General features: G+C 46.6%; 1 protein-coding gene across 2 annotated transcripts in view; it reads left to right on the top strand.

Annotated features, from left to right (window-relative positions):
* The window catches only part of SLC9A6 (solute carrier family 9 member A6), a 54984-nt gene that overhangs the window by 23785 nt on the left and 18641 nt on the right, over positions 1-12558 (top strand). For both annotated transcript variants that reach the window (XM_039217141.1, XM_039217140.1), the window contains exons 10-14: positions 1399-1504; positions 1792-1880; positions 5069-5182; positions 10993-11104; positions 12024-12177. In XM_039217141.1, coding sequence (XP_039073072.1) covers positions 1399-1504; positions 1792-1880; positions 5069-5182; positions 10993-11104; positions 12024-12177 — 575 coding nt within the window. The remainder of the gene's footprint in view (positions 1-1398; positions 1505-1791; positions 1881-5068; positions 5183-10992; positions 11105-12023; positions 12178-12558) is intronic.

Raw genomic sequence — 12558 nt, 5'->3', positions numbered from 1 at the left:
AGTCTAATGAGAGACAGTGAGCCCTCCAAGCTTGTAGACTAAATGGATGTAAAGGCAAATATATCTCACCAAGCCTCTGGGTATTCCACACGGCTCTTTGTTTGCTCCTTGTTGAATAGGACACACAGACATGTGCGACCACGATGCCAGTTGAACAAAAGAGGCTTCCTGGGTTTGGACAGATGGGAGTTCATCTCAGCTCTTAGCCGGTTTTAATCTTCTGTTCCAGAGGCTTTGGCATTGCCACCGGTCTGCTTTGGAGATGTTGGGCAAGGTACTCTTATGTTCAGTCAAAAAACACTTCCCGATTGCCTCCTACATGCCAGATGCTACGCTCTGGGCATCAAAGATGGACAAGACGCACGTGGCCTCTGCCTTCCTGGTGCTTCCTGTGTAGGAACACCGGCATTTCGCCTCTGGGCCCTCGGTGTAGGAAGGTGGCAGGTGGGGCCAGCAGGGAAGATGACTGGGACTAGATGACCTCTAAAGAGCTTCCAGTTCTAGAACTCTTAAGGTCATTTTTATACGAAACAAATACTCTTGGGGGCACCTGGCTGGCTCAGTCAGTGCATGTGATTCTTGATCTCAGGGTTGTGAGTTCGAGCCCCACATTGGGTGTAGAGACTACTTAAAAATAAAATCTTAAAAAAATACTTTTTTCAAGGATCTGTTAAGTTTGCTCTACTTCAGCTTTGTGCTGGAAGAGACTTGTCTTACGGCTTTTTACAGGTGAACCGAGGCACAAAGAGACAGTAAGATGTTCTGAAGGAGGAGGCAGGACAGATTGTATCCCTGCCCCATTAACAGTCTCCTTGAGGGTAGGGAGCATATCTTGTTAGTAATCTTGTTGTGGTGCATGGTTGTTGAAGCGAACGTAGACTCCAGTCTGGGATTTGTCACAGGTCTACACGGGCCCTTCTCCCGTTGACCACCATACTTTTCAGATTAGTGTATATGGGTGATGAGCCTCAGTGTCTTCAGCGCAGACGACGCTGCGTCCCACAGGTGCTAGGGGATCAAAGGTATGCCAAATGTCATGGAAATGCCATCATTATGGAAGTTGTCCTGCTTTGGGTTGCAGATTACCAGTCAGAGGTGGCATGTTGTGCGTCTGCTCTGTCACTCCCGGCTCTGCCGGTCCAGCGAGGCACTTGGTACCCCCTAAAACAACCAGATTGACAAAACTGTGCCGCCACCTCTCGGAGGCAAAGACTGCTGCCTCCTCAGTACGATGCGCATTTTACGAGTTCCTTCACTTTGGTGCCTCCTTATCCCATGACTTCTGCGTTAGACTGGAAAACCCTCCTTGTACGGTTGCCTTGCTTCGCTTTTTATTTATTTTTTTCCCAGTGGCACTTCTGTATTATGAGATCTCGTTACTAACCTTGACAGCCTTACGTGACAAAGTTCACCAAGTTACGGGAGTTCCAGTTGTTGGAGACAGGCTTGTTCTTCCTGATGTCCTGGAGTACTTTCCTCTTGGCTGAGGCGTGGGGTTTCACAGGTAGGGTCCTCTTCCCTTTTCATTGTAAACCTTCACAGGGAGTGACCTTACTGGTCCGTTTTTTCTACCTGTGGGCAGAGCTTCTAGCATTTGAACAGACTTGTTAGGGTTGGCATTTATGTGGTTACCTTATATAAGAAAGATTTTTCGTGGACGTGGCTCCTCTTAAGGTAAGTGACAACTGGAAACATCAACTCTGAGCCCACGATCTTCTGTAAAGTAAAAGCCTCACTCTGAAAGTCGGGAATTCTCCTTTGATGTGAACTTGGAACTTGTTGTCTTTGTAGGTGTGGTCGCAGTGTTGTTTTGCGGCATCACACAGGCCCATTATACCTACAACAACCTGTCCACAGAGTCTCAGCATAGAACTAAACAGGTAAGAGAAACTTTACAGTTTGTGAGTAAGCTTTTCCTCCTTGCAGCAAAACGGAAGTCTCTTTTTTTTTTTTTAACTGAAAAATCATCTTTAGTCGGTTCCAAACAGTGCCTACTCATTCCAGCGTCTCTTGCTTTGACTCCAGAGATGGATAGGATTGGGAGTTTGCAGGGCGGCAGGTCTTAGGGTAGAGATCGTTCAGCAGATTAGCAAGGGGCCATCATCATCATGGCTCCAGTGATCAGTTAGCTCCCTTTCCCTGTTTTCCTAAGAGGAACATCCTAGAAGTTCTTCCAGGTCTGACTACAAGTACCGCTGGGTGATAGAAATGAGATTCATTTCCAACAGATCTGACTGGATCTGTTGCCAGGTGATCCAGAGAAGATCGACTTCCTCTCATGCACCGCACAGCTGCTGCATTTCCAGGGATGGCGGCTCCACCGGTGGTCGGATTTCCTACGGCCCGGAACGATCAGTTGTGCAGGGTACCTGAAGGGGATTCTAAAGGAAATCGGCACAGTGTTTTCTAGTCTTACGAAGTGGATGGAACACGTGGATGAACAATATGTAATGTCCGGAATAGAAACCACCGCATACCTGGCCGTGATCGTATTGAGAAGCCGAAGCTTTCTGTCCTGCCAAATGATTAGAACGCAGTGAGATTACCCAGGAAAGGAGTCCTGAAAAAGCAGGAGAAAATGTCCCCATTCCTTTCTTCTTTCTTCTGGAGCCACAAATGTGGTATATGAACCTGAGCTTTTTTCCTAACTCCTCAAAAGAGATCAGACTTTTCGTCCCCAAGCATATATATTGGGGCTACAGATCCCTTTCACAAATGCATTCACTGCAATAAGTGTAGAGGAGAAAATCAGCTGGGGTATCTGGCGTTTCTTTAGGCAACGGGCGGGGAATGCGGAAACGACAAGGCAGGAGTCTCCAGTCTTGTTGGTGATATGAAGCTTGTCCAAGAGTGGAAAAAAATCCCAGACTACTAGACCTTCTAGATTGTGCGTTTCAGGTGATATGCATACGAGAGGTCGGAGAAGTGCAGAAGTGGTTTGAGGCCTGAAGAGGCAGGACAACTATCACAGGAGACATGGTACACCTAGAAAGACGGGAAGGATTCGGAAAAGCATAGTAAAAGCAGAAGCGGATGTGAGGGCGATCTGGCTGCGACATCTGTCACCCCATTGATCGCCAGGGTTGATTCCGCTGATCTGGCTGGCTAGGCGGGCGTCCCCTTCCTCCCTCACCGCTCCATGTGTGTCCCTTCCGAAGCTGTGCGCTCGGTCGAAGAGGATGATCTTCCCCAATAGAGGAGGACTGTTCTTCGGTCAAGGGTATATGAGTAGCTGCGCTCCCCTCCGGGAACCTCCAAACAAGCTCTCAAGGTCCATTCGTAGGAGAACGTAGGGTAGTCAAGCTTCCAAGACTCTAGACACATTCAAATGAAAAAACAAAAAAGAAATGATAAAAAGAAAAGGCAAAAGCATAAGGAAAAGAGCCACAGGGGAAACCATACCGGTAAAGGCGGGAACAAAACGTAGGTAACGTTAGCGAACGGAAGGCCGTGCTGTGTGGCACGGGGGTTGGCAGCCAGTGGCCAGACCTGCCTGTGAGGTCTGTGAGCTGAGGGGGATGTTTACGTTTCTCAACGGATGGAAACAGATCAAAAGAAGAAGAATATTTTGTGACACATGACAGTGAAATGAAACCCAGAGTTCAGTGTCCTCTAGTGGTTTTATTGGCACATTGCCACAACTTTTTTTTTTTTTTTTTTTTTTTTTACACGGCTGCTTTTGTGCTGTGGTGGCAGAGCTGAGTGCCCGTGACAGGGACCGTGTGGCCTGCAAAGCCTCAAATATTTACTTTCTCTTGGGTCCTTCACGGGAAACATTTGCCCCCCAGCCTTGGTGATGTGGTGTTAAAGCAGAGAATCTGTGTTGTTCCAAACCCTGGTTCTAGTACCTGCTGGCTGTGTGTCCGGGGGCAAGTTACATAACTTCTCTGTTAATATCTTCACTGTTAATATCTTTAAAAGGATAATAATAGGACCTACCTCATGGGGTTGTGAAATTAAAACCATATAATGCTTGTACAAGTCCTGAGCATAGTACCAGGCACATAACAAAAACCGTTTTAGCTATTAAACTAAAAAAGGTTAGCTTTGTAATTAAGCAGATAAGTAACTAATAATAATAGTCTATTAAGTCGCTTAAAGTAAATTAAATATATACTTATTTCCGTTACTAATTCCCATTTTTCTAGAATGAGGCAACCACAGTTTAGAAAGGTTAACTTGCCCAAAGCTGCGCAGCCAGCAAGCAGGAAAAGCAGGATTCAAGCCAAGGCATTTTCACCCCTGGGCCCATGTTGTTACTTACCCACTACCCCATTTAGTGGGCCAGAGGGCTCATGTTCCAGAGCGGTGGTAGATAACTGTGATGGACAGACAGATGCTGGATTACGGGGGTCCTGGACGTCATTCATTCGGCAAATCTCGAATCCCTGTTGTGTCAGTACCACTTGACAGGCAGTGGTGTGAGCAGGCGGGAGGAGGCAGGCAGCTGGGGAGGGCACAGCACACGGCTGTGACGTGTAAGCCCCTGCTCCCTAAACGGGGGCTGGGACCCATGTAAAAAGTGACATCACACGAGGCGGTGGTACAAGAGTTGTCACGAAGCATTTAATGCCCAGAGAAACGAATTTGAACTAGATCTACGAGCCTGAAAGAGGGAGGTGTCTTCAAACTGGCATGCTGAGAGAGCCCCCCTGGGTGAGGGTGCAGGAAGGGGGTGGCAGGGACACAGGTAGGGACCCTGTGCGGCAGTGGGCGCGGGCAGTGATGGAAGCCCAGAAGCCAGACTAACGCAGGGGCGGGGGCCGCAAGGAGCATCCCCAGAGGAAGCTTGAGGGTTTGGAGGAGGAAGAGGAGAGCGACTGAACATGGGGACTGGGCCCAGGAAGCCGATGGCGGGACGTGCGGAGGCAACATTTCTGGCTCTTTCTGTGGGGCTAGAAATGTCCTCTCTACATTGGCTCCCCTGGGAAGCACGTATTTTGGGGATGAACGTGAGCTTTACGTAGGTGAGGTGTCTGCTTCATTATCTTGGTGATACTTCGTGTTTTCAAATGATATATATAACTTAATGCATTTACTGGACTAACCTTTTAAAATTTCGTTTCAGTTGTTTGAGCTTCTCAATTTCTTGGCAGAGAATTTCATCTTCTCCTACATGGGACTGACACTGTTCACCTTCCAGAACCATGTCTTTAATCCAACTTTCGTAGTCGGCGCATTTGTATCCTTTATTATGTGTTCTGGTTTGTAAACTTCTTTTCACTTGAGGTTTGCACTTGTTTTCTGGAGGGGGTGGTTGATATGAATACATTTAAATATATGAAATGTTCCTCTGAGTGAAACAAAGAAGGATTTCAACTCTTTCTTCTCTTCTGTTGTATTCCACCCTCTCTTCATTTTTGTTGAGTGCACAAACGACACAGGGCAAAATGACAGAAGAGAGTCTCCACCCATCCCCCCAGTGAGCCCCCCTCATCCCCCCGGAATAAAACTGTCCTGTGTCACTGAAGGGGAGAAAGGGAGAGTAGATCCCGGGGAAGAGTTAGTCTGCTCCTTAAGGCAGTGGCTGCAGGGTGGTGAAAGGCCGAAGGAGGCTGTCTTCATCTCTGTGTCTGTCTTTACAAAGCAGCCCAAATGGAAAAGCCGAGTACGTGAAGGCGAGTGCCAGCCTCAGGAGAGAGCAGGAGAAAACGGAATCTAACACAGGTGGAGTGGGGTTGGCCTCCAGACGCAGGAGGCCCCGCCACTGTCCCAGCGGAGGACAGGGTGGGTAAAGAGGCCAGTACGTGTGTAAGCTGGCAGTCCTGTCCCCAGCTTCTATTTTTATCTGCAGAGTAGGAGGTGAGAGCACCTGTTGAGAAGGAGGGAGGAGCAGGGCGCCTATCACTTTTCTGTTGTGTGACAAATTAGCCTAGAATTTCGCAGCTTAGAACAACAAACCTGTATTACCTCACACAGTTTCTGAGGGTCAGGAATCCAGGAGCAGCCTGGCTGGGTTTTGGCGCAGAGGTCTTGTGTGAGGTTACCGTGTTGCTCTGGGCTGGGACTGCACTCTCTCTGGACTTGACTGAGGGTGGAGGATCCTCCCCAGGCTCGCTCACATGGCTGTTAGCTGGAGGCCTAAGTTTTTCTCCAGGGGACCTCTCCATGGGGCAGCTCACCATATAGCTTCCCCCAGGGGGAGCGACCTGAGAGAGCACCAAGAGCGAAGCCGAAGTGCCTCTTCTAACCTAATCCCGGAAGTGACCATCGTCCCTTCCACCACATCCCGTTGGTCACACAGATGGACACTGATACAGTGGGAGCAGGGACGACACGAAGGTGTGAGCGCTAGGGAGCAGGGGCTGTTGGGAGCCATCTTGGAGGCTGTCTTCCACAGGTGACAGGAGGTTTGAGGAGGTTTGGAAATAGTTGTAGAGAGTGGGGGAGGGAGGGAGGGAGAGAATGAGCTGACCAAAGAAACGCAGTAGGATTGCCGAGCGGTATTCAGGACCCATTTGAGTTTGAGGAATAGATACTAACATTAGAACCAGCCTGCCCTGTTGTATATTTTGTCCAGGAGTACTTGGCTGGGAGCACGAAGAGCGACATGGGTCCTTTCAGGTTTCGGGTTTAGTCCAGTGACTGCAGTGAAATCCTAGAGAGAGGCAGATGAATGCAGGGTACAGGGAAGACTGTTGTTGTTTTAACTTCTTTTTTTTTTTTTTTTAAGGTCTTAAATTTATTTTTTTTAAATTTTTTTTTTATGTTTTATTTATTTCTAGGAGAGAGAGAGAGACAGTGTGAGCAGGGGAGGGTCAGAGAGAGAGGGATTCACAGACTGAAACAGTCTCCAGGCTCTGAGCTGGCAGTCAGCACAGAGCCCGACGCGGGGCTCGAACCCACGAACCGCGAGATCATGACCTAAGCGAAAGTCGGACGCTTAACCGACTAAGCCACCCAGGCGCCCCTCGGTTTTAAATTTATTTTGAGAGAGAGAAAAAGAGAGCGTGAGTGGGGAAGGGGCAGAAAGAGAGGGGGAGAGAATCCCAAGCAGACTCTGTGCTGTCCGCACGTAGCCTGACAAGGGGCTCGATCTCACACACTGTGAGATCATGACCTAAGCCCAAATCAAGAGTCAGGCACTAAACCAACTGAGCTGCTCAGGCGCCCCGCGAAGAGTGTTAATAAGATGTGGCTGAGGACAGAAGTAAAGAGGGGAGAAGGCTGGACTGGTTGTTTGAGGGAAGAACCGAGAACTCTTAGGATGGGAGGTCCCAGGGAGGTGGGGGAACCATCCAAATGGGAGAGCTAAACGTGAACCCTGGAAGCAGAGAGTGCGGTTAGAGAGAGGGATGTTTGAATTAGTGGTTTCCAAAAGAAATAGTTTTAAAAACCTGCTTCAGAATGACGTGTCTGCTAAAGAGATTACCAGAAATATTTTTAAAATTAAGACTCTAAGTACCATTTCTCTGAGAAAGTGAGGCATTACTGAAATGTTTTCTGGGAATGAACTTCAGGTGAGAAAGAGAAAACCCTATCAGTAAGAGAAGAACCATAGCTCGAGGACTCCCGTGAGATCAGTAGCTTCATATCCTGCTAGTCTTTGAGAATATTTTAGAGCAGGCAAGTGGCTTGATCCACTGGACTTATCCAGGAATGAGGCTAACTATTCTCCAGAGGTTTCTGAGTCTGCTAGGAATTCAGGTTCCTCAATACAAAAGCTGACCATGAAAATGGACTTTTACCAGGAGAGAGCTGTCCCCTTGCTGGCTATATTAGTTAGGATGGAGGTTTGGTTTTATGTGACAGTGACCCAGATGAACCCATGTTTGAGCAAGGTAGAAGTTTCTTTCTTTCTCGTGTAAAAGTGTGACCTGGTGTGGCAGCTCTGCTTCTTGAAGTCGTCAGGGACCCGAGCAGCCTTCCCGCAGCCATCCTTTGGGAATTGCCCTTATTTGTAGGGGCCAAGGTGGCTCAGCCCTGTGTCTGCCAATTCTTGTTAAAAACATGACCCAGAATAGGTACACATCACTTCCACTTCACATCGTTGGGTTACACCTACCTGCAGGAAAGGCTGGGAATTACGTTCTTTATCTGGGTGCCCCATGTACACAGATGAAAATTGGAGGTGGAAGTGAGGAGCATCTCCTCCTCGAGAGGAAGGGAAGGATAGGCATTGAGGATGCAACTCACTGTCACTGCCACGTTGGCCTACCTGTTTTGTTGTTATTTTCTTTTTTCTTTTTCCAAGGAATCACTATTTTTTTTAAATTTATTGATTTATTTTTGAGAGACTGAGAGACAGCATGAGTGAGGGAGAGGCAGATAGGGAGAGAGAGAACCCCAAGCAGGCTCAAACCCACGAAACCGGGAGATCATGGCCTGAGCCAAAACCAAGAATCAGATACTTTACTGACTGAGCCACCCAGGCGCCCCATGGAATCACTATTTTTAATAGCCTTTGTATTCTAGAGTAGATTTCGATTTACAGAAAAATCGCAAAGATAATGCAGAAAGCTCTCATATGCTCCACGCCCACGTTCCCCGTTACTAACATCTCACACTAGCATGGTACACTTGGCACAATCCATGAACCAAGATTGACACGTTGTCATCACCTGAAGCTCATGCTTTATTAAGATTCTCAGAATTCTTCCCTAATGGCCTTTTTCTAGTCCAAAATCCCACCCACGATGCCACCTTTTGTTTAGTTGTCCTGCCTCCATAAGTTCTGGCCGACTGTGACAGTTTTGCAAACTTGTTTTTGATGGCCCTTGATAGTTTTGAGGGGCTGCTGGTCAGATGTTTTGCAGAATGTGTCCCAACCAGAATTTGCTGTCTTCCCCATGGTTACTTGGAGTTGTGCGTTCTTTGGGGAGGAAGACACAGAGGGAAGGTGCCATTCTCCCCACGTTGTATCAAGGCTGCGTACTTACGGGCACATTAATAATGTTGGTGTTAGCCTTAATCACTCGACTGACCTAGTGTTTGTCAGGCTGCTGCCCTGTAAAGTTACTCATTTTCCCCCTTTCTATGTCGTAGTGCTTAGAAGGGAGTCACCCTATGCGGCCCACACGTGGGGAGCAGGGAGTTACATTCTGCGACCTCAAGGAGTTCTTTCAATAAGGTGTTTAACTGTTCTCCATTTATTGTTTTATTGTCATTTATTGTCATATCAGTATGGAATCAGTGATACTTATTTTCTACTTTGGGTTATGATACATTACTGCTTTTTAAAATTTTGTTGCCCAGACTGTTCCAGCTTTGGCCATTTGGAACTCTTCCAGTGGGTACTTTGTCCCTTTGGCACACCTCCACCATTATGTGTTTTGAATTTTTTCAAAGTTTATTTATTCATTTTGAGACAGAGAGCATGAGTGGGAGAGGGGCAGAGAGAGAGGGAGAGAGAGAATCCCAAGCAGACTCTGCACTGTCAGGACGGAGCACAGCACAGGGCTCGAATCCGCCAACCGTGAGATCATGACCGGAGCTGAAACCAAGAGTCGGATACTTAACCGACTGAGCCACCCAGGTGCCCCAAAGTTTTGTTTGTTTGTTTTAAAGTAAGCTTCACACCCAGTGTGGAGCCCAACGTAGGGCTTGAACTCACAAGCCTGAGCTTGTGACCTGAGCTGAGATCAAGAGTCAGATGCTTAACTGATTGAGCCACCCAGACACACCTTGAACACTTCCTCACTTTCTAGGGAAGATGCTTCATGCTCATCTTGTATATTTTCTGCCCTGGTCTTGAATCAGCCATTTTTCCAAGGATCCTGGTTCCTGTTATTGGGGAGTGTTATTAGAAACCAGGATCTGGGCTCTAGTGTATTCAGTGCCATTGAGGTGTCCTGGCTTCTAGGCACTGTCAGCTGACACAGGGAGGAAATATGTACATATATGCTAGCTCCTATACATACATAAATCTATAAATCTGTATGTAATCATCCATATGTCTAGTAAGCTAAGCATGAGTTCATACTGATGTCTCCAGCTGTAATCCATGATCATGTGCATCATCCTGCCTCCTCCTCTTGAAAGTCTGGTTCAAGTATAGTGAGAAGCCTAGCTCCCACTGTCTGCCATCCCATTCACTTAATCGTTCCATTGCAGCATATGTAGGAGCATCGGAACTGGTGCTCAGTACTCCCATGGGAAACGACTTTACCAATGGTCGTATGATGTCTGTGTGCGGTTCCTCGTGCCTTTAGTCTTACAGACTGTCCACTTCCAAAGTTCCTTAGGTCAGCACTGTTTACTCCACCTAGTTTGTTTTTTCTCCTCCCCCTCTTCCTCTTACCCTGTTTTGTTTTCCATTGTAAACGTTCCTTTATGTTCCTTTTAGAAAATGGGGTGGAGACTGCATTATGACAACTGAAATAAAAATTGTAATTGCAAAGCAGGAGTCTCTATCACAGCAAACTGGGCAAAAAGACACAAGAATTGGTTTCTAGTTGAAACCAGTCTGAATTCCCATGAAGCCTTCCCTTTGAAGCAGGGTGGAGGTATAGACTTGGAGGAACACACCAGGGCAAGCAGGAATTTCAGTGGTATGAAGGGTCCGAGCTGCCCTTTTCTTTGTTCTGAGGAAGCAAGGGCAAGTTTAGCCACTATTGCTCTCCCTCCCACCAGCACTGACAATTAAGATGACTTAACCTAGTATATTCATAATCTCATGGGTATACCACGGAGGATCAGCTTTTAAACATGTTTCTGTTCATCTGTGAGTTTCCTATATGTTAGAGCTGCACTGTCCAATTTGGTAGCAATTCACTGTATACAATTATTTAAATTTAAGTTCATTTAAATGAAATAAAACTGAAGTTTTAGTTCCTTGTCACACTAACCACATTTCAGGCGCTTGCCACGTCGGACGGTGCCGATACAGAACATTTTCACCATTGCAGAAAGTGCCATCAGACGGTGCTCTGTTAGTAGAAGTAAAAGATGGTCGGAGACTGAGCTTCTGAAGATGGCCTTTTGCCATCGTGAACGTGTCGTCTAAATAACATTAACATTAAAAAGAAATTCGCCTTAACCTATTAATTTTAGATTGCTATTTTCTTGGGAAGAGCTGCTAATATTTACCCCTTGTCCCTCTTACTCAATTTGGGTAGAAGAAGTAAAATTGGATCCAATTTTCAGCACATGATGATGTTTGCTGGTAAGTTGTAACTTTCCCTCCCTTAGCCCACTCCAAGAATCGCTCACGGCACATATGCCAGCTTGATTTTAAATGGAAATGATGTGCTAGTAATATGAGACTCCCTTAAATGTGCAAGTCGCAACCTCCAATAGGAAATTCTTTTTATAGTGTCCCATTCCCTTCTGTGAGGATTTTTTTTTTTTTTTTTGGTTTCAAATTCCTAGTCCAGAAATCCAGCACATGGTAGTGGACAAGATAAAGATTAATGTCTTTTCACACAGAAACGTGTTATGTGTTTATGGCACAATCACCCAAATCTGGAAGTAGCCCAGTGGGTGAACGAATGGGCAGACTAGAATGTCCGCGAGGCCATGCCGTGCCCCTCAGCCCTGAAACACCAAACTGTTGTTAAGCACAGCAACGTGGATGAACCCCCGAAGCATCGTGCCGAGTGAAGGAAACCAGTCTAGTCTCTAAAGGTTGCATTCTCAAAAAGGACAAAAACATAGTGATGGAGAATAGCTCAGTAGTTGGCAGGGGTGCGGCAGGGTGACAGAGAGGATGAGCTAAAACTGTGTAGCCCCAACGGATTCGGGGAGGCAGGTGGTAGGGGCGATGACCTTGCTCTGTGTCTTGGTCGCGGTAGTGGCCACGCAGTGGCATGCACTGTCAAAACCCATGGGGTCGTATACCAAGAAAGAGTGGGTTGTAGTGTATGTAAACCTAAAAATAAAACTAACTATGATTAAGGGGTCAGCGCGTGTCAGTATCATCTACTAACTCTCTTTCCCTGTATACGCTTTTGTATGTTAACGTAGTTCATGTATGTAATGTTCACGTGCTTCTGGGTTCTCACACTGTGCCTGATTTGTCTGAACTGACAAAGCTGGTGCAGGTAACGAGTGGCTGAGGGATTACCTCTCCCGTTCCCTTACAGGCCTCCGCGGCGCAATGGCATTTGCTTTGGCCATTCGAGACACTGCCACATACGCCCGGCAAATGATGTTCAGCACCACCCTTCTGATTGTGTTTTTTACCGTGTGGGTATTCGGCGGCGGCACCACGGCCATGCTGTCGTGCTTGCATATAAGGTAGGTGGCGCCTGGGGACCTCGTTTTAACTTTAAACTCTGATTCAGGGTTGGTTTTTTTTTCTTTTAATTATGAGAAAATTTCGAGCTTTGACGAATGTATGCTTTATTTTTCCTTTACAAACCTCTATAGCGTAGGACAGAGAAAATGGGAAATGTGCAAAAGAAAGTTAAAAGCCATTGTTCACACATCGAGACATGACCCTTCCAATATCTCTTGCTGTGTGTTATATATATTTTTAACAAGGGGGCAACACTACAGATATTCTTGTAAAGTGGTTTTTAAATTTAATCCAGCACGGACATTCATGTTAGTAAATATATTTACGTCATAACTTAATGGCTGAGTACCTCATGAGCTATTTAAACAAATCCCTGTCTT

The sequence above is a fragment of the Hyaena hyaena genome, unplaced genomic scaffold, assembly GCF_003009895.1.
Source record: "Hyaena hyaena isolate Hyena2069 unplaced genomic scaffold, ASM300989v1 scaffold_669, whole genome shotgun sequence".
Taxonomy (NCBI): domain Eukaryota; kingdom Metazoa; phylum Chordata; class Mammalia; order Carnivora; family Hyaenidae; genus Hyaena; species Hyaena hyaena.
Note: the sequence above shows the minus strand (reverse complement) of the source record. Positions and strands in the feature narration are given on the sequence as shown.